Here is a 27,749-nt window from a genome sequence, read left to right as displayed (position 1 = left end):
TATCTAAATGTGGCCATTTTTCACTTTAAAGTACAGAGCAGTCACTGTGAGATTAAATGCACTGGTCTGTGATGCCTGGATTTTGACATCAAGCAACGGCCTCTAACTGCATTATTGTTATTTTGAGGAACAATCTGTTTTGAAAAAAAAAAGAACACGGCTGCTTCTCTCCAGACCACTGCATTTTCTTTTGCTTTTTTTTTTTATATACATAAATATACTAGACAAAAGGCAGGCCATGTACGGAGCCTGGATATGAAGCTTCATCCTCACATTACAGCCTGAGTGGTTTGTAACAAACCGTAAGCTGTTCAGATCAATTTTTGCACAACTGAAACTTCATATTTCAGTCTTGTTTCATGAGGACAATCCAAGCCCTTTCAGAAATATTCTACAAGCGTGACAGAAAAATGACTTCCAGAAATGTTTAATATTATGATTTAAATTTTTTTTACACATTTTTTAAATAGAAGGAAAAGGATAAAATCTTTCACAATTGCATTTTTTTTTAAATTGCAGCTAAGTCAGGCACAGTGAGGCTCAATATAGCAACTGTTAAATATTGTATTTATTCAGACGTGTTTGCCACTGTGAAATCTGTGGTGGACTCTGCAGCTATGTTATTGCTCCAGTAAAATGTATGAGACTGTCAGAGTGTGTATGCTTTAATACATAAAGGTCTCTGGAATGGATTGCCATTGTTTTTCCTACATGGATTGTTGAGAATGTTTGAGAAGCTGCTATTGGCCACATTCATCTCGGAGCGGTACAAGGAGAAGTACATTTGCAGACTCTTACTGCGCTAACAAGATGATGCATAGTAATGCAGTCATCATTGTACCACCAAATCACAAAGATTTATTCACAAAACGATTGCTTTTGAAAAATTCCCCCGAGGACGTATGGAGTAAATATTTCCTTTTCCACTTTACAAAGCTCATTGCTGACAGTTCATACATGGGTATAGTTTAACTACAGAATTGTTCTCAGGCACGAGCGTAAGTAAGCAACTGATACACAGAATTCACACCACAAAAACTCAATCAGGATTGTCGAGAATATAGTGGGGTGGTTGTCAATGTCCTTAGTGTGTTGTTCACCAAACGGCTGCAAATGTGCAAACAAATTCCACTACGAAGTAAATGGCTCCTGTTCTATCTTATGTGTATGCAGAGCACACACACAACACTCGAGTTTACCTCCTTTCTTCAGGAATACACTTGTTATCAGAAGATAACACTGGAATCAAAGCATCTTAAACTGTAAATCAGGGATATGACCACAGTAATGTGAAATTTCAACTCTCCAGCTACGAATCCAGACAGCAGCTGATGGACAGGCCTATTCTTGCTTAGGAAGTCTGGCCAAATGGTTCTGCTACTATTATTTAGCTAATGACATGATACAAAATATAATATCTCCCACAGATTGATAATTGATTGAAATTCTAAACAGCTAATTTTTCATTGGAAATAGAAATCTGTTTCCTCAAAGCAGCTCACACAGTATTTGATATCCCACCATGCTCCAGGGGAATTAGACACCAGATCCAGATCTGGGCCCCCTGAATCTTTCAGGGCTCATCCCACAATCAAACACCCAGACAGTGACTACTTCTGTCGGAACAGCAGTGCATGATGGGTGGAGACCATTCGTTAACCATGGTAGCTTAAGCAGCCCCTGCTATTGCAGCTGTGAGTCAAGCCAGCCTGGGATGTGGCTGTGCTAGAACCATCCTGCCAGAGGTCACAGGGGTCAGAGATCACAAGTCTATTCAGGCTTGTGTGTGTATATGGCAGTATCTACGTTGTGCTTTTTTGACAAAGCACTGTGGTCATGAAACGTGGGCCACATCTAGAATATCATTATGATGCTTGTGCCTTTGACTACAGAAATGCAGACGTGCACGGTCATCCGTTCTGTATTTGTCTGGCCCACTGAAGCAGACTTGGCATGAAGGATCAACTACAAGCAATGATGTTTGTGTTGCTGACTCTTGACACGTGATCCTGCGGCCTCTATGCAACAGGAGTTTTCTTCTTAGTTTGATGTAAAGATTCAGGTGAACAGCAGCAACTGCCCTAATTCTGACAGCAATAAATGCAAGAAACCAGTCTCACTGCCTGGCTGAATCAATAAACACATCTGGTCTCCCTGAGGGAAAAGGTGTTTTCTGTTAGGTTAGGATCCCTCTTCACGACCCTGCTCAGACAGATCATATTTACAGTTTGAACCTTAATGGCTATTTCAACAGATCATTTAACCACTGAGGTAAAATGTATAACTACTTATTGAGTTGTCATATGCAAGTCAAGCATTCATATACACAAAGAATTACATTTTCTCTCCAAAGTGAACCCACACAACGAACAACAAGCACACGTTTTTCTTTTTCAACAGGTTGCAAGCTGTATTTTTCTTGATTTAAAGGATTGTTTCTGACTGTTAAAACAGAATAAATAAAAATAAAGATCCTCCACTCTGCTCTAAAGAAACTGGTCTTCTGATTGTCCAGTCAGTTAAAAACATTTTTGGGATTGCGAGAAAGCATGTGAGCAAGGCATGTCGCTCTTTAGTCTCACTCTCATTCAGACAGACAGATAGACAAACACACACACACACACACACACACACACACACACACACACACACACACACACACACACACACACACACCTGTCAGTACAGGTGTGACACCACAGTCATCTCCACTTACAGTAGTTTAAATATGGAGAGAAAAAAATCTCAAGTACAAAAAAAAATTCAGCATTATCTTACAATCTTACAGGACGTTTGCTCCAAGCCTGCAACAACTTTCACATAAATGCACTCAGTCAAAATAGGCACAAACCTCTTACCCCTCAATCAGAAAGAGCACACAACCAAAAAAAAAAACATAATCACAAAAAACTTGCATAGCTGTGAAGCACATAAAAGAACAGAGGAAATGTCAGCAGGTGCAGAAAGCTTTTTTAAAAGGTTACATCATGGTCATGAGGCCACGTTTACGTGTGTGCACATAAATGAACGCACGCAACCTCTCTAGAAGTGACGCAACAATACAACGCAACAGTGAGGTGACACTGGTTTGAAACACCCCTGTGCTGTGAGTGTGAGGGGGCTCTGAAACAGAAGACTGGCCACTCGTGACCGTAAGATAACTGTGCTGAGTTGAGAACAGGGGGGGGTATTGAGGTTCTATAGCGATGCACGTGTCCTGTGAGGAGGCGACGGCGACTCCCTAGCAGCCGTCTCAGAGTGAACTCTGAGACTGAGTGTTTTTGATGTTCTTAATCTCCAGCTCCAGCTGCGTGATGTGCACATCTCTCTGGTTGAGGAGCTCCCTCAGCCGCCGGATCTCCTCCTGCTGCTTGTGGAACTTCAGACGCAACTGTGGACATAAAACATTAATTGGAATAGGGAGGGGAAATATGCACTCATCAATTAAGCCATGGCAGGATGCAAACTCAGAGGTCTGCAGATTACAGAATAATGCCAAAGTCATCCAATACCTCATTCTCTGTCTTCGGGGGAGAGCAAAGGCTGATGTCTTCTCCATTGCTGACGCTGTTCTGCGTGTCGTCTTTGGTGCCTAGTTGGTCTTGAATATATGAGAGCTGCAGCAGGCCCGGTCTGCTCTGTGACCTGCGAGTGTCCAGCGAGTTCCCCAGCCCTTTGCCACTCAGCTCTGAATGAGACTCTGGTGCTTGACTTCCAGGTTTCAGAGACATCAGTACAGGGCCTGGAAGTCAAAGAGGGAGACAAGACAGGGACAAGGTGACACCATGATAAGACTCAGTGTGTTTCTGCATGCAGAGGTAAATATGTGTATAAATGCTGTTCACTGTCAAGAGCAGAGCTGAGATTGATACAATATTTGACGTACAGTATCCATCTACTATTACTGCATACCAAAATAGAATGCAATTACAATTTCAGGGCTGTATTTTCCACAACATAGTTCCATAATAACCAATTATCAATGAAAAAGGAAAACAAGGCAGAAGAGAAAGAAGGGGAAAAATAATTCAACAGCCTCTTCATATACAAAATGCACACACAGACACACACACACACACACACACACACACACACACACACACACACACACACACACACACACACACACACACACACACACACACACACACACACACACACACACACACACACACACACACACACACACACACACACACACCTTTGTTGATGCCACTTAGCCACTCCTCTGCAGTCAAAGCGGGCGTGTTAGAAGCTGTCATAGGGTAGATGTCTTCTTGGTATGTCTCTGACTGGAAACACACACAATACAGTTAGACACACCAAATTCAGATTAAACACATTGGCGTCTCAGAATTTAGCAGTTATATTCCTCTGGCAGTGTGTTTTCTTACTCTGCGGGGTACGATCATGGCAACAGGCTCGATGAGACTCTTGATTGTCACCAGTTTGTAGAACCTGAACACCTCACAGGAGCTCACATCCAGTCCTCTCTTTGGCATCACACCTGGAGGAGGACACGCAGATCAATAGATTCTGTCCATTGCCACAGATCAGTTAAGTTTCAGAGGTCAGAGGTCACAGTAGGTAGTATATAATGAAGGTGTGATGACAGAAATATAGTGTAATACCAGAGAGTATTGAGGCGAAAAAATGGAAATGTAATACTCTCATGGTTTGGGTCAGCAGTGATGGGTAACGTCAAGGTAAATCATCAGTATAAACCGGAGAAACCATTCAGATATGCATCTTTCACTCCAGTAAATTAAAGAGTAAAGTATCTTTGAAAAATTCCTAAATGTTTCCTCCTAGTGGCTACAAAGTAAAAATCCCATTTACACATTTAAAAGCATGATGTCTGCTTTTCTGCCTTTAGCTTGTGCTGTACTCCGCAAAGATTCATGTCTTTGCTTTTGTCAGCTGGTTTGGATATTCAAATAGTGCAGGCCTATTTGCACAGTGGCTTTGCTTACAGCTGCAACAGTCAGTAGGGCCCACAGAGCACACAGACAGACAGGAGCATAGTGATCAGCAGGCTACCACTTACCACTTACAGGTAATAAAGCTGATTAAGTGTGAGAGCAAAGAGGCAAGTCAACATCAGATTGAAAAAGCAACTGCATGTCGTAGCTATTTGTCCCTGTGTCTGCATATATTATTGTGTGTGTGTGTGTGTGTGTGTGTGTGTGTGTGTGTGTGTGTGTGTGTGTGTGTGTGTGTGTGTTCCTTACCTATCCCTTTCTGAGGTAGAACTGAGCGGTAGTCTGTAAGGTAGTGGACGTACGGTTTCTCTGAGCTAACCTCGTAGTACTTGATATTCCCGTCCCCCTGAAAGAAACAAGGAAACATTTTTGACCAAACACACACATCAGATATATTTTGTGAGTAAAAGTTCTCATTTAATTTTGAGTATTTCTTTTTAGAGACATACCTTCCCAGCAAGGTAGAGCATGTGTGTGTCGGGGTCGTAGAAAGGAAATACGTGCCCCGACCCACCGTCCAGGCTTTCTTCTTTCAAAGGCACAGAGAGATCGTCCTACACAAACACAAACACACATTTAATCAAACTTGCTCTGATCTCAACATATACGAACATTAAACTCTATTCCTGCACAAGAAGCACACATCGGTGCTTTTGTCATAAGCATTTCTCTATTAATTGATACACTCTCATATATCAAAATACAATATCCCCAGTGCCATAGGTGAGATCAGAACACTTCATATTAGAATATAAGTAAAGAAATAGCTTTGGGTTTAATTCATTTTTTATGGAGGCATTGCTGTCTCCACTAGATGGCAGAGTTGTGTGTGCGAGGCACCACTTCACACTAAAGGCAGGTTTACTACTTCATTCACACATAAGGCCAAACAGATGAACTAATTAGCTGTACACCCATTCCTATTAAGCGCCTGTCTCTGCTTTCGCTACTATTGGAATGCCGGAGGGTTTTCATTTTGATGTCATTCCCAAGTGTAAACTCAAAGAGGCCTGGTACTACTGATTATTCCCAAATCTAGAGTTTGCAAAGATGAATATCTTTCATGACATTTTCTGGTCCTCTTTTAATGTCTATTATCATCTTAATTTTTCTAGCTCTTACACATATTCATCAGAAGCTCCTATTACCGCTGGAGTAAACACATTGTAAGCAGGGACGATGAGATCTAATTTAAAGAAACAGGTTTCTGTACCACAGGCAACATCTACAGGAATCATATTGTAGCGCTAAGAGTTGTTGCTCTCACCGGATCCCACAGGACAAGCTGTCGCTCATTCCAGCGTGAAGTGCCTGATGTGAGCAGCATCTTCATGTTACCCAGGAACAGCACCTTTGTGGCTTTGTGTGTCTTGGGGTTGGCTTCCTGCAAACACATAACACGCCATACTTCAAAGTAAACATCAGGCACTATCAACATGTATATGTAAGATATCAGATTTGTTAACAGGAGCCAGGGGTTGATTCAGCTCAAGAGGTTAGATCCACATCGGGAGTTAAACTAAATAGGTACAAGGAAGAGCGATAAAGAGAAAAAGAGAGAGGGAGCACCGATCGAGTGAAAATCGAAACTAAAATGGAATCATATTTGATATTTACTGTAATGTTCTGGTTTAGCAGTGACCTGTGTGGTGTAAACACCTACATAAACTCTGTCCCTGACAGATGCATTGAGTTCTTGTGGAGTTATTTTTGTATTTTTCAAATTTATGGCTTTAATATTTCAAAGTCTCAAAAGTTGTAGAAGTTTAGCTAGATTGAGTGGCAAAATTCCGCAGCCCTGTATATCAAAACGGTCTGTGGGCAGAGACGACCTTGTAATACAAAAGGTCACAACCACTCACTACAACTACGGCCTATAAATTGTCACAGAGCTGAATCGACACGTCACTGACACAGTGTCAAACACATTATAAGCCTGAATGATTTATTGCAACTCTATTATTGTAACTCTGTGGTGTCGGTCTACGGCCACACAGCAAACGGGCTGAGAGCAGACTGATGTAAAGGTGTGTGAGTTATGGACCGATGACCCAGAGGTCTGCACAGTTATGCTGCGGGCAACACCAGGCCAGAGGTGTCAGTTTTGGCTGTGTGGTGCTGGATGAGTGCCTGGGATGGGAAAGGAGAAGGAGGAGAAGACTCTCACACACGCAATGTTGTCATGGTTGTCATGACATGTACGATACACTCTGCCTCACAGTGACACATGGTGCTTTACAAGGCCTTCAAAAAACACTGGATTTATCATCGGGAGGTATAGAATTGTCACCCCGATACACATGACATACACGCACACGCACGCACACACACAGCAGTACCTGCAGTAGGTTTCCTGAGCGTGGCTCGATGAGTCGGACCTTCCTGTCTTTGCAGGTGGTGGCCATGACGCTGCCGTCAGTGTTGAAGGACATTGACAGCACCACGTCAGTGTGGTGGCTGATGGTCCGTACAGGGTTCTTTATCACCTGCTCTGGACAGTCCAGGTTCCAGATCATTACCTGGGGTGAAGGCGAGGACACAGACACACAAGCACACATTTCAATTACACACATCACATAAATGGAGCTCAAATCTGATTCACGTCACTGTTATGGACTTTGACATTAGTGTAAAAGCAATCGTGTATTTTGTAAGCCAAGGCCAAGAACATCCTTATTTTATCTCTATGCATTTCGTATGCATTTATTAAAAATGACATTCCTTTGGATATTGAGATATTTTGTATCAGGACATATATCAAACTGCCACTCGATGTTTATTTGTTCAGGGTTGACTTCGCTTGGTTTTCTACATTTAAACTTGACACTCGAGGATGATATGAAGAGAATAGCGGACAGCAGCAGTTTGGAGTGAAAACGATCCGAGTCCCGCATGAAAACTCCACAAGCATCAGTGGATTGTAAGGAAGCACTGAGCCATTTTTAGAAGGTGCCATCAATTGCTGCTTGATTTCACTTGGTATCGGTTGCCGCCTTTTGTTCCTGTATTTGAGTGTGTGTGTGTGTGTGTGTGTGTGTGTGTGTGAACTCCTGTTACCTGATAGTCGTAGGAGGTACTGAAGAGCACATTGTTGACGGTGGGGTGCCACTCGATGAGGCCCACTCTGCGGCTGTGCCCCTGCAGCTCCTTCCAAGGCACCATGAGGTTCTTCAGCACACCGTGAGGAGGGATATCCCACACCTTCACCTGTAGCACAGATCAATAAAGGTCTCAACTTACACTTCTATGTCTAAAAAAACACAATACAGAAATCATCAACTGGAAGACTAATTATCTGTGCATCCTCACCACACACACACACTATAAATCTAGAATTAAGAAGTGAAACCTGTTGACCTCGCTCTCTTTCAGACTAGAAGGATTTTTCCTTGTAAGCCAAACTGCCAGGTCAGAGCTGTGGAATGCGTGGAATGGCTTCTATGTTCTTCTTGAAGGCCAAACTACAAAGCACTAAAATGATCTCTCTGCTCCTACACGCTCATATTCTCACACAACACCTACAGCCAATCTTTCCGAGTGTACAAACCGTGGCGTCCTCGGAGCAGGAGGCAATGCAGTAGTCATTAAAGGGATTCCATTTGATGTCCAACACGTTGCTTCTGTGGCCCGATACTTTGGGGTGGTGAGGGTCCACTTTCCCTGTCTGATCACAGCAACACAGAAATACATCATTTAAGTATATAAAATACTTGTGTGACTTACACTACCATTCTGCAAACATGACAATCCTGCTTCAGGCGCAAGACAGAAGAGAAGAAAAACGTGTTTTAGCTTGATCAGCTTGTGTCCTTAAGTTTACCTGCAGAGGTTTGACTTTCTCAATCCAGAAAGAACTGTTTAGTCTGAATCCTTAAAGACTGATCCAAATGTAAACAAAAGGGTTACAGCATTATAAATCCATATACAGGATTGGACCCTGGTATTGATTAACCCCAAATTGACAGATCAGACAGCAACTATATCTACATACATTCTTCTGATGTTGTCAATCATTTCTTCAAACCAGTGATGTGGTGAAGTGCTGCGTTAAAAGAGGCAGTTTATTAAGATTAATGAACAAACTCATGATGGTTGTTCACAATTTGTATAAACTCTTTGATTCAATCTCTCAAAGGAGATTAAATTTACATGGTCAGAATTAAATATTGGAACTTTACAGTGGAGTTTGAGACAGGAAAATCAGCTAAACTGGAGATTTCTACTCTTCTGCTATGTGGCTTCATCCAATAAGTTTGCACAATTCATGCTGATGGTGATGTAATTCTATGTCCCTGAGTTGGTAAAGATCAGACGAGCAGGCTGATCTGCTACAGGTCAGGACAGGATCCCAGTCTGCAATCAATCAACTCTTGAAAGCAACGTTAGCACAGCAGCAAAGCCTCCGTAACATTAAGTCGAAACTACTTCAAGTGAAAATGGATTTACACCAAACACACATGCACACACACAGATCTATAAGATCCTGTTTCAAGTGAAAAGTAAGTGAGTCTCACGGGGGAGTTTCTGCCCCGACAAGCTTTATAAATATGCTTATGCTAATAATGACTTATGCAGAACTACTTTTTATTACTTTTTGCACACACACACACACACACACACACACACACACACACACACACACACACACACACACACACACACACACACACACACACACACACACACACACACACACACACACACACACACACACACACACACACACACACACACACACACACACACACACACACACACACACACACACACCTCTTCCGGCTAGAAGGTGTGTTTGGTGAGAGTACATGGTGTAAGCACATGTAAATTGAACATAAACTTTCTGTGTGTGTGTGAGCTACTGTTCTGAACAATAGCTCATCTGCAATTGCACACATGCATAAAGGTGGTGTGTGAAGGAAGTGGCGAGAGATGGGGATGGGGGATGGGTGTATCGGGGGGGTAAACAAACCAGCAGGTAAACACACAAGTGAGTGAGGAGGATTATAATTGGACTGTGTGTGTGTGTGTGTGTGTGTGTGTGTGTGTGTGTGTCAATTCCAACTCCAATCGCCTCCAAATTTGCCCGAAACACTCGTCAGGGTTTCCGTGTTTGCATGAAGTACTTTTCCTTTAATTTACATAAAATTAGCAGTTTCATTCAGATATTTGCATTACCAAATTATAATAGTCAGAGACATGAAAGGGGATCATGAATAATGTCACAGTTGACACATACACACACACACGCTGATCTACTGCAAGAGAATTATCAGTCAGTACTCACGTGATGGAGAGACAGGACCAGGAAGGACCCGCCCCCTGCAGACTCCATGATGACGGCCAGGAAGCGCGGGTTGACCGCACAGAAGTGGTTGTCCTGGACGTTACGTGTGATTGGCACGCCATCGTAGCAGCTCTCCTTACTGGCGGCCTTACCAAACACGTGGCGAAACTTGGAGGTGCGGTACTGAGGACGCCATGTCATCTGAGAGGAAAGGAGAGAGAGGGAGGGAGAGAGGGAGAGAGGGAGAGGTCAGTCAAGGAGGGTCGTTCATCTCTCCGAGTTCAGTTGCTGAGGCTTTTTATAGGTGCTTATATTTCTGCTCCAATCACACTCAGCTCTCTAAGCTAATAACCTCAAAACACACTCACAGCATTATAGTCTGTGTTTTGTTGAAAGTAATATCATAGATTATACTCTGTATTTCATATTGAGGGAAATGTCAACACCTTAGAACACAACAGAAGCCTTGAGCAATTTATGTTGGATTTGCTTGATTTCTTCATTCTATTGTCTCTGAACAATCACATATTAAATCATTTTAGGGTTAGTATTCAACGTTTGCTGTGAATGAGCCACACCAACTCAACTCAACTAAATCAGGCATTTGATGACAAAAAGTGGGTTTGCTACAATAAGACCAGGAACAACAGCCATGATTGTAGTGCTCTGTAACACTGCCTGTTTGTGTGTTGTTGTTTTATCACTTCAGATTATGTGAGATATAAGCTAAGAGGCGTCGCAGATGTTTCCTTTTTTTCTCTCGCAAATGTACTTTCAACTTTGCATTCTTCTGCTAGAGATGCTGTATAGATTTGTATCGCTATAGCATAGTTTCTGCTTCCTCAGCAGCTGATTGGTGATTGAGGCTTGAGTGTTTTTCGTGTTTGTGAGGAGGTGAAAGGCAAATCAGGCGAGCTAAAGCCAGCAAATAAACCACCACAGCACATTTACATTGGCTCTCAATCGTGCACAGATGACTGAGTCGGCCTCAAAACTTATCAATCAACCCTCTAAAAATACGAGTGGATGCTTAATTATATATCCAAGCTTCATTTTAGAGCCATAACTGAAACATGTCCAGCAGTTCAGCCATTCTTGATGAATATTTCTCTTAATCTTAGTATCCTATTATTTGTTTCGAGGTTATTCACTGTCAATCAGATACAAGTGAGTATATGAATACACGGAGTAAAAACCTGGGAGATTTCACAAATCCTCCTTCTATCTTTAGGCACTTTGCTTAGTGGAGTCAATGCATATGTCATTATTGTGAGAGATAAGTGGCTCTGGTACTCTGGGGCCGATCCTGGCCCGCCAGCCCGTCTGCTCAGCTACTCTGCCTGGCTCCCCGCCTGCCTGCTGCATGGTCATTACTTATAAATTAGGGGTGGAGGAGTTTGATGGACAAGAGTGGCGAAGCAGAAATGGGTCCAAACAACTCCTCCGACACAGAGAGAATAGAGGAAGGAGGCGAGGGGAGGCCAGAACACATCACGTCACCTACAAACAAACATTATACAGCCACATAGGTGTCTTCATCTCTGTGGACTGGCAGCGAGCCATTGAAACGCTGATGTGTAAATAAATATGAGCCATGAGCAAACACAATGACATCACAGCGAAGGCCGGTAAAAAAAACCCTAAAATTTGGTTAGGACGGCGTGGGTGTGGCTGAATCAGTGCCGCTTAGGTCGGGAAGCTAACAGAGGTCTGGAATACAAACGGAACAATTCGGGCGCTGAGAGAAACGGAGGAGTGCGGATCGCGACTCTCCAGCTCTCCGTTTACTTCTCCCCCTCTCACCTTCTCGCCTCAGGGCCGTCGGTTTGAGTCTGCCGCTGTCACGCTGGAATGTTTCCCTACCTGACAAAAGAGATTCATTTAGCGTCTAAGGTGTGCCGAGTCTGGATGCCCTAAAGACATTATCAGTCACATGCATCCCTGCAGCTGCACACACACACACACACACACACAGATAAGGCCTGTGTGTTTTAATTACTTGTACAAAGACAAAAAAACAATATCAATATCTGAGGTAAGTATTTCTCTGTGCCGCAGGAGTCAAGCTGTCACCCAGAGGAGCCACGTGTTTACATTGGGTGACATTTTCCTTTATTACCATCAACAGGGCCACAACTCCAGAGTCATTACAGTGGCTGCACTTTACATCTGTGTGAAGTATCTAAGGGTTAGGCGGAGGTCAAGGCAATCCTGTGCCCGTTCACACTCCTCTGTATCTGCGACTTATCGGCGGGATACTTTGGCTGTTGCATTCTTTTGCCAAAGCTTCGATATCTGGGTCAGGCCAGTTCCAATGGCAGGTCGCTAAGAACGCAGGGTTGAATTTGACAGAGTTGTGCGTTTGTAACAATCAGAGGGAGGGAGCCTACGATCTGAGAGGACAGGGCGGCGCTGGTGAATATCGATTTTAAATCATTTCCCGGTGCCAAAAGGAGTCCTGTGGCACGGAGACACAATCTGTATCAGGCTTTGGCTCCACAGATGAAAGAGTCATTATTGGATTTGAGCTTTTAAATGAGTCTCTACTTTAACTACTGTTGTAGAAATGCATGCGATAAGGGCTAGACGATTTAAAGAACTCGACTACTACCACCTCTATAGTACTGTACCATACCTCCATCATGGCCTACACAAAATCTGTCTTGTTCTAATAACATATTGGTCTAAAGCGATGAAGAAATGACTATGACAATGGGGCTGAATTGCTATATTCACTATCAGAAACTGTACTGTGTCATCTTTGAAGTTCAAATAAGCCAACAGACCTGCGAGAGAAAACCGCCTCTTTGCTGGAGGTAACAAAGCATACAGTGTTAGTTTGTTTGCCGGGTGGAGACGTAACCCTGTTGTCCTGCAGGTAGGGGTCATGTTTGTTACCTCGGGGGCGACAACAGTTCCTCTTAAGAAGAAGTGTGCGACCACCACCCAGGAACACGTAGCAGCCTCTCTTTCGGTACACTTTGCCTTTCACTGATCGCATTCCTTTGCCAGTGGTTGACCCAGTTGTTCCATTCTTTAGACTCAGCTTTCTATAAAAAATGCCTCTGCGTTGCAACACACAGCCATTCCAAAAATGTATCCACGATCACTATCTGCCCCTCTATGCCTCCGACAAAAACAAAAGTGCAAGTAAAGTCACTTCCTCATAGCGACCTGGATAAAAGAGCAAACACGCAGACAGGCATTGTTTCCAGCACGAATTTGGACTCGTTACCTAGTGAGTGTATGCGGGTTGATACAATCTGTATTGCATAAGCGTACATAACCAGAGGGAAGGGCAGAGCACGGGGCGATGTCGTCGCATTCAAAGCAGGTGGTAATCGGGGAGGTCGTGGGCCGAGCAGTTTTTCCGCTGGATACTGCAGCCAGGTTCCCAGCAGGCTGCATGGTGGGCGGCCGGCCTGTCTGCTCCATGCACAACTGATGACAAAAACACTACTCGGGGCTATTTTTACTCCCTGGCTTCTTGCTGATCAAAAGGCTGTTTTGCACATTTGCTCAGGAGACGGCTTAGGGACGAGCGCAAAGATGAAACGGAAAGAGAAAAGGGAGATTTAGCGACGGCCTGTTTTGTCAAAGGAAAATGTATTTCAGTCTGTGACCAGTGAGTCACACATGCTACTGCAGCGTGGGACGATACAAACTGCCAAGTTAAAACACAAATGTGACTTTTACTTTGGCTGTGTGTGTGTAATCTATTCACACTTCACCTATTACTCTGATCCAGTCGTCTCAGCGCCTCATAACTCATGAACATATAAAGCTGGCAGCCACTCCTCTCTTTGGTTTGCCAGCCGGAGTAAGAGCCGAAGGCCCCGAGGAGGAGGAGGAGGAGGAGGAGTAGGAGGGAGAGTTCAAAGTTTACCTGCTATGTCAAGACACTGGATACTACAGGAGTGTAAAGCCTGAAGCATTTCACACTCGCCGTCTGCTAAACCCCAAGACTCCCACCAATCTACTATCAATGCCGACTGTAGCTCTCTCCTATCATAACAGTGCTAAGCCCCACACACACACACACACACACACACACACACACACACACACACACACACACACACACACACACACACACACACACACACACACACACACACACACACACACACACACACACACACACACACACACACACACACACACACACACACACACACACACACACACACACACACACACACACACACACACACACACACACACACACCTAGATTTTCAAACTTTGATACAAGTATTGAAATTCTATACCGTTTTCAATACAGAGGGGTTATTTCTTAAAAATCTCTAAAAGATTCTTAAAAACAGCTGCGCAATTTCCACAGAAATGACAAATTCCTCTGAGACGTCATACACTCTAATGTCAGAAATTGCAAATAGTAGAAGTAAAATAGTGCAATCAGTGTGAACTAAACGCACATTTCATATGTAGGCTGAAGATTTGATACCATGGAGAATGAACATCTGCATGGTTTTAACATTTTGTGATAGTTTTGACAACCTTCACACACACACACACACACACACACACACACACACACACACACACACACACACACACACACACACACACACACACACACACACACACAACCCCAAACTGAGCACAAACACAAGTCCCACTCGCTCAATCCGACACAGGACAGCTGTTTAGTAAACGCTCAAAGTGAAATCCAAGACTAGGAACCTACAGGTGTGAACACATGTCGTAGCAGCCTGTGTGTCTGTGTGTGTGTGTGTGTGTGCGTGACAGAGGCAGGCACACCACCTTTGGTTTGGACTGTCTGATATCATACACAGATGACATCTTACAACCTCGGCCTTGTAATAGGATCACAGTCACACAGGTAATCCAATAGGCGGTGCATTCTATAGAGCACACATGTGAGCCAGTATGACAGGAGAAGAATGGAAATGTCCCGCCAGAGTGTGTGTGTGTGTGCGTGCGTGCAAGTGTATTTCTCTGAATCACACTGGTTGAATATTTGCAGTCATCTGTATTTAAAAACACACACAGTTACTTTAGAGGATTGAACATTCAAATCTACAGCGGCTCCATAAAGCCCTTTATGCTAGGAGGCTGTGGAATATGATTCCAGCACCAAACAAAAGTGAATTAATGATTAACATGAGCGGTATTCCGGCGATCCGGTGAGGATAATGTAATAATAAAAATTCCATATTGACGTCTCTGAGGGAGTGAATGATCAACGCAGACCGGCCCGTTCCTTCCTATCTCGCCCTCTCCACACCCCAGTGAGCCTTATTTATAGATTTTGTGAACTTACGTGACTGAGGAATCAAACTGAAGCTCGTTTGCCACACAATCCACGACGACACACAAGCGTCACATTAACATTCCTGTGTGTCCTACAGGAGTCTCCTGTCATTTCACAAAGAGGAAAGTACACAGTTCTGAGGAACATGCGTGTGTGCACGTACCAGACGAGAACACAAAGGAACTTATTTTTTTAAAAAAAGTCATAATAGACTTTGACATTTGAAACACAACACCAAGTGTGATGCAAAGAGATCCAACAGGCTCCAATTCAAACCACAGGGCACATATTCCAGTGGACAGTGGTGTTTTGAAGGGAGGACGTCTCCCTAAATAGCCATCTGTGATTTTACACTCCACTGGCATGATGCATGATGTCATTTTCACTGAACTGTCTCATATTGTAGGGTTTTGTATTCGGCGAGAATGGAAGAAAAACGTCCACACACAGAAAGAGCTGAATCAAGTTAGACCAACAAGACAGAAATAAAGTCTGAGTCAGCTGTCAAAAACATCTGTGCAAAGGACACACACACACACACACACACACACACACACACACACACACATAGATTCAGGCAACGGGTTCTACTTTTCATCTTGTTGAAGCCTGTTTCATGCACACACACACACACACCTGACGCTGGAGCCCCAAGTGAAAAGTAAGGTCACACATACACAAACACATCTGCGGAGAGAAACGTCCACAGTTCAAGAGAGAAAGATCAAGAACATAACATCACACTGTAGAGACGGATCAGAGGGATTGGCGGCACGGGATCAAACCTTTTGAGATGAAGTCAAGACGGGAGACATACAGGAGAGACAAAGCTGAAGAGAAGAAGAGACAGAGAGAGAGAGAGAGAGACAGAGTGTGAGAGTGTGTGAGGCAAAGAGGCAGTGAGAGAGAGTAGCAGCACTCACCCTGTCGAGTGAGTCGTCACTGTGGACGGCTGACAGGCAGGCAGGAGAAGCGGCACAGCGTCTCTCACTGAGGACAAACTCACGTCTCCCTGTCTGAGAGCCCAGCCAGAAGTCCCTCCTTTCTTCTCTCTCTCAAGCACATGGACCAGTGCTGCTCTCAAAAACACACACACACACGTGGATGCACACACACACACAAGCTGACACACTGGCACGCAGGTTCTAAGGGACACGCAGCAGCCGAGCCTGTACAAATCCTTACTGTCCAGAGAGTCCAAACCTACAGCTCTTCTCTAATGTCCAACAATCCACATAGGCAGAGAGGGAGAATGAGTGTGTGTGAGTATAAGTGTGTGTGTGCTGTAGGAAGGTGAGTGCATGTGTGAACAAGCAGGGGGAGAGAGAGCATGTGTACACTCCCTAAAAGGGTGGTGTCTCTGAGGGAGGGAGGGAGAGAGGAAGGGAGGAGAGTGCGCTCTCTCTCTCTCTCTCTCTCTCTCTCTCTCCTCCACATCATTTGCTCAATCGGGATTACTTGCAAAACTTCCGACTTCCTAACCTCCCTGTTTGTGTCAAGCTGTTCTACATTACAACACCTCCGTTTGTGTGATCATTCTGTCCTCAGTATTTAGGACATCAGGTCTGTCGTCTAGCACAGTGATGTCGTCCTCTGCAGATGTGGACCCCCTGTCAGCTGTGACATCACATGATCGGGGGGTTAAAGCAGGATTATTTGCTGAGGGGTGTATCTGTCTACCCACACACGTATACACTTGCGATAAATCCATCACACACCTCAAATACACAACAAAGTCCAAAGGTCACACTGTCTCTGTGATAACGAACAGGAGATACAGAATGGGAACAATCCTGCACATCAAAGACGGCAGCGTTTGACCGACAACCTTTGGGATCTTGTTTGATCAGTGTGAGCATTGGACAGAAACACACACACACACACACACACACACACACACACACACACACACACACACACACACACACACACACACACACACACACACACACACACACACACACACACACACACACACACACACACACACACACACACACACACACACACACACACACACACACACACACACACTAGGCCGTCCAATATAATGTGTAAGCTGCTAAAGGTGTGTCAGAGATATCAGGGACAGACAGCAGTGCGTTCGGTCAATGTCCCCATCTATCTACACTGTTTATGAAAGGGACAGACAGCAACTGATTTATGACACTCGCTGGGAATGGAGTCGCTGACAGCCAAAGCAGCGATTGGACGGAAACACGCATGCAGATGCACGCACACACAGGGCTTGCAGTTTCAAGTGTAGTGCCTGGGCGCAATTATCAATGAGGACAGGGCAAGTGTCTTCACAGTTTGAGACTCCTTCCAAAGGCCGGCTCTATAATCACAGATGTAACAGTGGCAGACTAATAGCCTGGCTCCTCCGAGAGAAGAATCCGGGGCCCCAGTGACCTCCTCTTCCTCACTTTGTTCACTGTTGATGAGCACGGCGGCTGTGTTTTGACTGGAAAACACTTGGTTTCAGCGCCGAGTACAATCCGACACTCCGGTGCGGTGCTTAAACAGCTGTGGCCAGGTTTGGTTTTGAAGCATGTAAAGCCGATATGACAATACCGGTGATGTCATTATGGACTTTAAATGCTCGTGCACAACAACTGAGCAAACACCGCAGCCGCATTCACGTACCTGCTGAGGCGAGCAGGTGCAGTCAGCGGATGAATGAGTGAATAAGTCATCAGAGGAAGCCAGTGTACACAGAAACCGGCATGGAAAATAGATTCATTTACATGACTCCTCCAGAGAGCAAACACACCAGACTGGATACGGAAACACCTTCATTAGAAAAAGAAAACTTAGACGTCAACCCTTCATCACACACACTACGATTTAATACGTGAGCACTGAGCAGCGCCTACAACAGTGCCGAGCTTCCCAGATTCATCTAGAACGTATTTGCATGCTGCTCTTTCCTGGTTTTGAGAGTTTGCCGTGCAAATGAGGAGCAACACCTGCATAAAAACGCAGGAAAGATACTAACACACATCTGAATCAACCAGGGAGGAGACAATTAGCTCATTAGCTTCATTTCAAACCCCATCTGTATCTTTGAACGCCAACACCCGATCTCACCCCGCGACGCAAGAACACTCGTCCCGATTACACCAACGTTTACATTACTGCTCTCAACCAGCTATTATGATTCTTTAACTTTCCAGAGGTGTAATTCTGGACATTTGGACAACATTTTTAGCCACCGGTTCTGTCGTACTTGACACTGTTGCTTTTATTTGAAAACTAAACCTTTTGTGCCTCTGAACGTTTCTGTTGTTGTGACGGATCATTCTTATGACTTGAGTTAGCGAGTGCCAAGTATTCTTTGTTGATTATGACTTCAACTCTTACTTCCTGCCCTGTAATAAAAAATGTATGCACTGTTGAATTATAACCAAGCTTACACAAGGACTCCTAGTAATAAAATGAAGATATGACAAAAATGATAAATCAGATCGCAATCAAACTCATGTGTCTGAACAGGCAGAGCTGTGGCAACACACTGAGGCAACAGGTCTTTGCCTACACTAGCCTAAACCACAGAACGCACACACGCACACCCACACCCACACAGACACACACACACACACACACACACACACACACAGTCTGCATTCTGTTGGCATCAGCAACTCCATCAAGCCAACAAACACCCTTTAAAACAATTTCTTGCTTGATGGATTCATGGCTTATGTAGGCTTATACTTGTAGATACTTATATCTTTATATATTTGGGTGAAGCTGTACCGTACATGTACCTCGTGTTTTTTTCCTTCATGATATCTGAGAGTCACATTTCATCATATCAAAGCCCAGGGTTCATGGTGTGAAGCTGTTACATGAGTCATATGTTTGCAGGCTTGTGCAGTGTCCATCATTCTTCCGAGGCTGATTCATTCAAATCTCTGCATCAACACATTGGTTCACAGCAATTCCCCTTCAGTGATATCGCAGCCTGAGCTACCTGCTTACATCACTTTTGGCAGCCGGCACGTGTTTGCACAGCCAATAATGAGGAGAAACGAATGTACATGTTTCACTCAACACGGAATTCATCTGGAGTCCGACGACCGAACGAACATCAGCAACAAGCATCGACTGAGTCCGACAGCCAAGAAACGGAATCAATTCTTCTATTGAGTTACGGTAAAAAGGTTCGGCCTGAAGACATTATGGGGGTCATATTACCTACAACGCATGAGAGAGAGAGAGAGAGAGAGAGAGAGAGAGAGAGAGACAGAGACAGAGACAGAGACAGAGAGAGAGATCATACGTTCACCAAGGCTAGTCAAAATTGGAAAATTGGTCTAAGCCGCCATCAGTACTGGAGGGCCTTGCTCATAGGCAATGACAGAAGCTATCACCCATTGATCATCTATCCTAGGATAAATATACCTGATTTGTTTATTAGGCTTTCATTTAATACTTTGAGGAATTGGACAAAAACATCTTCAACATCCTGGATCGGCAAAATAAATTGTAATGGGTTGTTCCCTTGAGAGAACCCCACCCACGCGTCTAACGTTTTTGATCAAAATCACATCAAAAAAGAAGAACACACACAAAGAACGACATGTTGTTGCGATAACTGCTTGAGGAGTTCAAACCCTAAATGAGACTTTGCTATATGTAACAAATATTCGTTGATAAACCGACTGATGCTGAGTTATTCAGCCTGAGAGATCAGACAGTCAGTAGGATCCTTATCGAGCCAATTCAATTAATACAGTGTCAGTGAGCCTCAGCAGCTAATCATAGTGACCGTCGTCAAGGTGAGTTTCACTTTCTGGAGCTCAGGGGATTAGTTTGCCTTTACACCGGCTCAGCAGCCTCGACATAAACAACACACGCAGCACAACAAAGTACTACTGCAGTCCACAGCCCCCTATCAGGCTGAGTAATGATACTGCCAATCGCGTCAGACCCATTAGTGTGTTCCCATACTGGCACAAATACACACACACGTGCAGTTTCTTGACACGAGCCAGTGACGCGTTGTGACAGAAAATACACAAAATGCACCCAAAATGTAGGCTCAAGTACAAACTGTACTATTGTGCTATTATATTAAATACAACAGCTCAATACAATCCAACATGACATCCTCACTCTGAATTCTACCTTTGTGGAGCTCATAATGCTGTTTTCCTTGGAATCATGTCAGAGGGATGTTGATTCAACTCGTTGGTAACATTATACACGACTGCGTTGCATAGAGAGGTGTTTCAATATTCCTCTCCCCTCGTGTACTTGGATGTGTTGAACAACATCTTTGAATTGTTCCTGTAATGACATGTACAGGTGAACAAAACAACGCCTGGAGTCTATTAAACAAATGTTGATTCTACTGTAGTAGCGAAACCGGTTGATTCCTTTTCTTCTTCTCCACATTTTATGCGGTAGTCTTTAATCTTTTTTGAGGTTGTTTCCTTTCATGTTATTCTATTGAATTGTTGAAATATTGTGGTTGTTTAACCCCGTTGTTGCACGTCATGTGAAAGGAGATAGACCTTCTTAACACATGAACGTATATACATTAAATGATATCATCATAGCTTTCAAATATGGCTCCAAATGAATAAATAGTATCAAAATACAATTTCACCAAAACTATTCTATAGAGTTGAAGTCCTAAATACAGTATATGTATGTATTTTGCCATATAAGAGCTGTTGCACTGAAATAGCTGTAGGCCTCCTGTGTACGACCATCCTTGAACAAATCCATACATACACAAACACACACACAAACAAAATTAGTGTGTGTGGGCTGAGCTTCCACTTTTCATGTGAGACAACATGCCGGCATTTGTGCTTGAGAGTGTTTTTCCTGAAGTACATTAGGGCTTCTTTTGGCCTCACACACACGCACCACATGAGAGAGTGTGTGTACGTGTGTGTAAGGAGACAAGGGGCAAGGGGAGGAGACATTTACTTCCCCCTCATGAATAATAAATCAGCCCTTGCCGACCCATCTGCTTTGGGGTTTGATTCTCTGACACAAACAATGACTGGAGGGACGTGGAGCTGCTCTCTATTTAACTAATACGTCCCACAACTTGAGAAGAGGCTTCAAACAAAAACAACATTCAAGGAAAAACTCCTCAACATATTCCTGTTCATATTCAATGACACGAGAGAGGGAGAGAGGGAACATCCACTCTACCACACGACTCCTCAGATTTGATCTATTTTGATATGATGTGAATCTGCGTTCCGATAGACAGAGATTTCCTCAATCCTTTGGCCTCGGTGACGTCATTTTCCTGCACGCTAATAAAAACGTGCACATAGGCACTAAGGACATCTCCATTCTCTTTTCTTTTTTTTTTAAGTAATCCCCTCCCTGTGGATCCCACGTGGGAGCAGCAGCAGATAATCCTGAGTTGGACAGCTGTCATGTCAGAAACGTGCAGGACGACCTCCCTCTTCACCCATCAGGGCGGCGGTGACATGAAAGAGAAGAGCGGGTGGCGTGTTGTGTAAATGAATCTACCTGCAGCGACATGAAACGAGACGGCTCGGTATGGAAATGGGAGCTGGCGGTCATTAGACTGTGTGTGTGTGACATTAAGAGGGCTGTGGTCACGTGAGCGGCTCTCCACTTACATAAGAGCATTTTAGGATTTCCAGCCTTTTGTCCCAACAAGTGCAGTAATCATCCCTGACATCCACCAGCAGATTGTTTCTAAAGCCTGTGCACTTACATATTGTTTGATTTGGTTTCCAGCCTGAGTGCGTCATTGTCAATATCAGACTGAGGACAAACAACTCCAACTCGTCTAACGCGTCGCTGTAAATGCGCCGTTTTCATTTTATTATAAGGAAAATGTATTAAAGATGATGAACATGCGCAAAACATCCACCTACTGGATGGGGGGGGAGGGGGACGGGGTGCAGATGAATATGTTAGTCATCGTTTTCAGGCTAATCCCTGCTCAGACTCCCCCACTGTCCAAAATAAAGAGCCTGGAAATCATCAGGGCATCAACAACGATTCCTTAGTTGTTGCATTTTTCTGTAGCAGAGAATGAAACCATTTTTAAAATCAGTTACTGGGGTAAAAAATGTCTGACCAGTTAGGTTAAAGACCATTATATACTTCATTTCAGCAGCACTCCAAACATCTGGAATTAGTCTTGTTTGGCTCCTTTTTTACAAGAAAACTGCTGAAATCCGTCCAGTTAATAAAGTTTACAGCCGATCTCACACTTTGGAAGAGTTCACCCTGTTCTCCTTCGGTATTGTAACCATTTCACTTCCAAATCCATTTCATGCTTAATCAGCCTCATTATACATTACACACTTTGATTTAAGAATTCCATGTCTAACATCTATGCCCTTTGCGTAGTTGTGGCTGTGATTGGTCAAACCCACCATGTCTTTCTTGATTCTGCACTAAAACTGTGTCATCTTTGGATATATGTGAGTTTTATTCACTTTCTGTGTCCTTGTTCGGTGTGATAAAGGAAAAACGGAGCTCCAGTCTGTCAGGCTGGTATGAAATTCTTGGAACCCTCTGTGCAAACACGGGCCTCAGCTTCACCTCAGGTCTGAAAAGCTTCATAGGGACCTGACAGCAGGTCAGCTGCTCTTTAATACAGGACACCATAAAGTAAACCTGCTCTACTCAGTCAGGCCAGAAAGTGAAGTCAGGATAAAAACTCCCCTCGTTTATCTTAGGAGATTTCTTCAGAGATATTTCTTCTTCCCTGCTCAATAATATTTCGATGAATGTTTTCGTGGATCAAAACTTTAAATCTGTGACATCATGCAGCAACGCGACAATAACAACACACATCCACAATAAGTACAGAAATGTATCATGAAGTTGCAGGATGGCTCATCCACACACACACACACACACACACACACACACACACACACACACACACACACACACACACACACACACACACACACACACACACACACACACACACACACACACACACACACACACACACACACACACACACACACACACACACACACACACACACACACACACACACACACACAGGCCGACTAGGTTACATAATATCATGCCACCTTTAATTGGTTTCTTCACCTCTGTGTGGACAGCTACTGTCGCTTCAAAGTGCCACAAACCTGACAGATTCTACAAGGCAAACACTGGAGAGGGAGGTCAAGGCATCACAGGCAGAATTGTTTGATGGAAGTTCTGATTTTTTTGCAGGAGCATTGTTCCTCCTAAAGTGTTCAGTTGAGCTCAGTGATTAATCACAACAATAAACCTCATAAACATTTGCTTACCAGTAGTATTTAATCAAACGGTTATGAGGTTATGAGGTTTATCAAAAGCAAATGCACAACCACTGTGGTTTTGAACTAGCACCCACCCCCATCACCTGATTTTGCTCTTCTCAGAAATTAAAAAGGGCTTTGGCTGGAGGCTGTTTTGCCCCAGATAATGATCGTGGTCTGGTCAACTGTGGAAGATGTTTTTGCCAGCCGAGAAAAGGACTTTATGGGTTCAAACCCAGCCTGCATTTCTGTCAGACGTGTGTAAAGTTGAGGAAAGAAAATACAGTAGGCTAGGCTCAGAACTTCTCAGTCAATAATATAAATAGCGGAAGATAAAATGATCAACATCAGCATGACATTCTGTGTGTCTAGATTATGGGTTATTGCGCAACATGAGACATTTTCTGAGAGATTATCTGCCGGTCACTTCTAGAGGTTCAAGGGCGTATTTGCTTTAAAGTACACCTTCAGTTAAACAGCGCTACAGCAGTGAGGACTTTGACTGCTGTTACAGCACCGAGTATGTTCAACTGGCAGTGACAAGACAAGCGAGACCGATCTGTCTTTACACTGGGAAGAATTTGGCACAAAAACAACAAAAGTGTTTGCCTTTCTAAAAAATCTGAACCTCAGCAAACAGCAGGAGTATGGGTGAGTATATGAGGGGAATCTCAGCTATGTGTTACCAGGCAGTGTGATAACATGCCACAGATACAGGTTAGTGTTTTATGGCCTCGCAGGAAAGTGCAGAGGAGCGTAAAACAGAGGTGGTGTGTATAGCGGCTTCACACACCTGAAACTCCTCATAAGGGGATGAGGACTGGCTGTGCCATAGATACTGACTGCTACTGTTATCGATTCTCACTCGAGAGGTTTTTCACCCAAGGTCAAAGCCTACAAAGGTGACCAACTCATTTGGCGAATGCTTAGTCTGCCAGCTGTGTGTGATTGGGCAGATGTCAGGGCCCGCTTACTCAGATCAGACACTTGCATGACATCTTCACAGTCCAAAAGCCGTAATGATCGAACTGCTTCGCTCAGACAGAAAAACCATCGGAGTGTGACTGAGAGGATAGAATGTATATCTAGCAAATGCAGTAAAACATATAGGACTGCAACCGGCAACCAAGTCTCTGAACACACAGACAACTAAACCAAAGTTACTAAAGATTTGGATGTCGAAGGAAATGGTTTTGTGATTTTAATGACAAAAGCAAACTCTTAATTATGCATTGAGCTCAGGTTTATATGGTCCAAAAAATCAGCCAATACTTGATAATATTTTGTCTTGAGGAACCAAATTCAAGAACAAATTTGTGGGTGATTAGAATTAAATGCTTCACGGCCAAAAAGTGATTAAAACATTTGACCTTCCCTTTGTTTTGGTCTCCACCAACTCCTGACAAAATATCTGCATCTTGTTTTATATCAGATATACAATCAAACATCTCCATTGCATTTGTTGGTATGAAAATGTCACTTACTGTAGGTCAAATCTAAAGCCTAGTTGTGACCCAGCACAGGTGGAACAACAACATCCCATTGTCCCAGTGTCTAGTTAGTGAAATCTACCAGGTTCTCGGCTTGGAAAGAACAATTACTCCATCTAAACCTTGCTCTGAACCGGAGTCCCAACAAAACGAGTCCCAATGGAACTTCTCTCTGTGGAAGCAATGTGCCACTATGAAGCTTCAGCAGTCCTGAGTTCCTCCCACTGCTCCACATGTGGTGAGCATTAGCCTCAGGTCATTAAACACAAAGCTTTCAAACTGCTCTTCTTTTGTCTTAATTTTGTTTATGTCCGACGAGACAAAAGTAAGAAAAAAACAATAGATGTCAAACCATCTGGTGAGTTGGTGGCCTGACAGCAAGTGTCACATACACTCAAGAATATGTTACACACAGCTGACCACTAAAGCATTTCAATGGGATTTACTTGATGGCAACTTTCACACAATTTCATACTAATTTTCAACAGCCTTGCAATCAATTCTTGGCACAAAACGAATGAAATTTTGGACAAGACAGCCCACTGATATTTCTTAACTGTTTTAGGTTGTTCATGATTCAATCCACCATCGGACAAGTCAACATTAAGGATGACAAAGAGTGAGAGGAGCAGCAGAATCTCGGTCACTCTTCACCCTGAAGGTCCACATTCAAAACACATGGGACAATGCAAAACATGGGCTGGCCTGCAGACTTCACATTCAACTCAAATGTGACAGTAAAATCGAGAGACAAGAGTCTGAAACACACATTCAGCTTCTATGGATGTCGCTTCAAAACTATCTCAGAATTATACAAACTTTACAAAACATTACAACACCCTCTCTCACTCTAAGGTGCCGGGCTCAGAACTTTTCAATCGCCCCCTTGTCCGAAAACAGATTGATAAACACTCTTGGGGGTCTGTATGTGTATCTGGGTGCGGGTCGGCGGCATGGAGAGTGTGTGAAATGGGGAGTGTGTGTGTGTGTGTGTGTGTGTGTGTGTGTGTGTGTGTGTGTGTGTGTTTGTATTCCTGAGCCGGTGTGTGTGTGTGTGTGTGTGTAAGCCGCATGGCAGATCTGCAGCTCATAGCCACGCTGCGTGTCTACAGCGTCGCGTTCACTTGACACACACACACACACACACACACACACACACACACACACACATACACACACACACACACACACACACACACACACACACACAAACTATGACTTACTTAATTACGGTGCGTGGTGTACCAGCGGGTGAGTGCGTGTGTGTTTGTGTGTGAGTGTGTGTGTGTGCGTGTGTGTGTGGCTCACCTTTGAGACGGTCATGCGGGGAGAGATGCGTCGGCAGGTGGCAACAGTTTCACCGGAGAGAGCGAGAGAGAGAGGTGGCGAGTTAGAAACCTGCTGGATGCTCCATGGCGCCTCACTAAACCATCACGACCTTCATCTTCACAACATCTATCACAAATATGAATGTGAGTGTGAGTGCGAGCTGGACAGTCACAAGGACAACTGAGCAATACAAGAGGAGGAGGAGGGAGGCAAGAGGAGATTCGATCATAGGATGCAGAGGAGGAGGAGGAGGAGGAAGAAAGGGAGGGGCCAGGCAGGCAGATCCTCAACAACAGCCTAGACTAGAGGACGCTGTCGTGTTAACCCTCTGAAGTCACAGGTGCTATTTATAGCAGCGTTACCGTTTATTTGTTGTTGTTGTTGCTGTTGACGAAGAAATGTTTCCAAGTGAGTTGACAAAGTTCTGACATTGAATCAAATCTGACGCCATGAGTTGTTTAATTCATTATTTTTATTTTGTATCTGTATTATCTAAGAGTTGGATGTGTTTTGTATTGTTTCTAACAGGGGCAGTGCACCGTGAAGTGGAAGTGTACTAGAGTGAGCAGCAAGCAGCTCATTTGCATATAAAAGGAAAGCAAAAAAAACTAGAAGGCACCCAGAGAGTTCACGCCTCTGCCAAGGCCGAGTAGTGGGGAAATGTAACTGAGGTTACCTAGGTGATCCTTTTCCCCCTGATAAACTCTCAAATCCTCCATTTTAAGTTCCAAATTTAAAAGTGAATTGTTTCATTTTATGCGCAAGTATTGTGAAGGCGGGTCAACCAAATTTGCTTACATTGGACAAATTCATTAATAATACAACACACTTTTCCCTATGGATAGATGCAGATTACAGCCACCTTCAGGCCGACTGGGTTCTTCCTTGGATCATGTCTCACCTGCCTACCAGGTTTCATCGGCGGTTGTATGCAAGTATTAGATGGGCCGACGTGGAGCTCAGTCTTTGATAGGTTGAGTCCAAGGTGCCGGTCTGAAATATGACTGAGGGGCGCTGATACTGTATCTGTGAAGTGGGAACAGGACTGAAAACATGACCTCCTTCACTCAGGTAATAAGTACAACACT

The 27,749-nt window shown here is 43.9% G+C and overlaps 1 protein-coding gene across 5 annotated transcripts; it reads right to left on the bottom strand.

The window, feature by feature from the left end:
- Positions 1-893: 893 nt before the first annotated feature.
- coro2aa (coronin 2Aa) lies at positions 894-26,814 on the bottom strand. Of its 5 annotated transcripts, none has more exons than XM_076147833.1 (12): positions 26,641-26,814; positions 10,267-10,467; positions 8,530-8,646; positions 8,040-8,189; positions 7,322-7,501; positions 6,250-6,366; positions 5,432-5,536; positions 5,232-5,328; positions 4,395-4,507; positions 4,202-4,292; positions 3,513-3,742; positions 894-3,391 (listed from the first exon to the last, which is right to left on the bottom strand). In XM_076147833.1, exons 1-12 carry the CDS (start codon positions 26,653-26,655, stop codon positions 3,254-3,256), a joined length of 1,554 nt encoding a protein of 517 aa, XP_076003948.1. In that variant the 5' UTR covers positions 26,656-26,814; the 3' UTR covers positions 894-3,253. The 5 variants fall into 5 exon arrangements, with proteins under 5 accessions (XP_076003948.1, XP_076003950.1, XP_076003952.1 ...); XM_076147835.1 differs by lacking the exon at positions 26,641-26,814 and adding an exon at positions 16,487-16,888; XM_076147837.1 differs by lacking the exon at positions 26,641-26,814 and adding an exon at positions 15,573-15,659.
- Positions 26,815-27,749: the final 935 nt, after the last annotated feature.

The sequence above is a fragment of the Genypterus blacodes genome, unplaced genomic scaffold, assembly GCF_046128005.1.
Source record: "Genypterus blacodes isolate CSIRO-AG114 ecotype Tasmania unplaced genomic scaffold, CSIRO-AGI_Gbla_v1 ptg000039l_1, whole genome shotgun sequence".
Classification (NCBI taxonomy): domain Eukaryota; kingdom Metazoa; phylum Chordata; class Actinopteri; order Ophidiiformes; family Ophidiidae; genus Genypterus; species Genypterus blacodes.
This window is presented reverse-complemented; position numbering and strand designations above follow the sequence as displayed.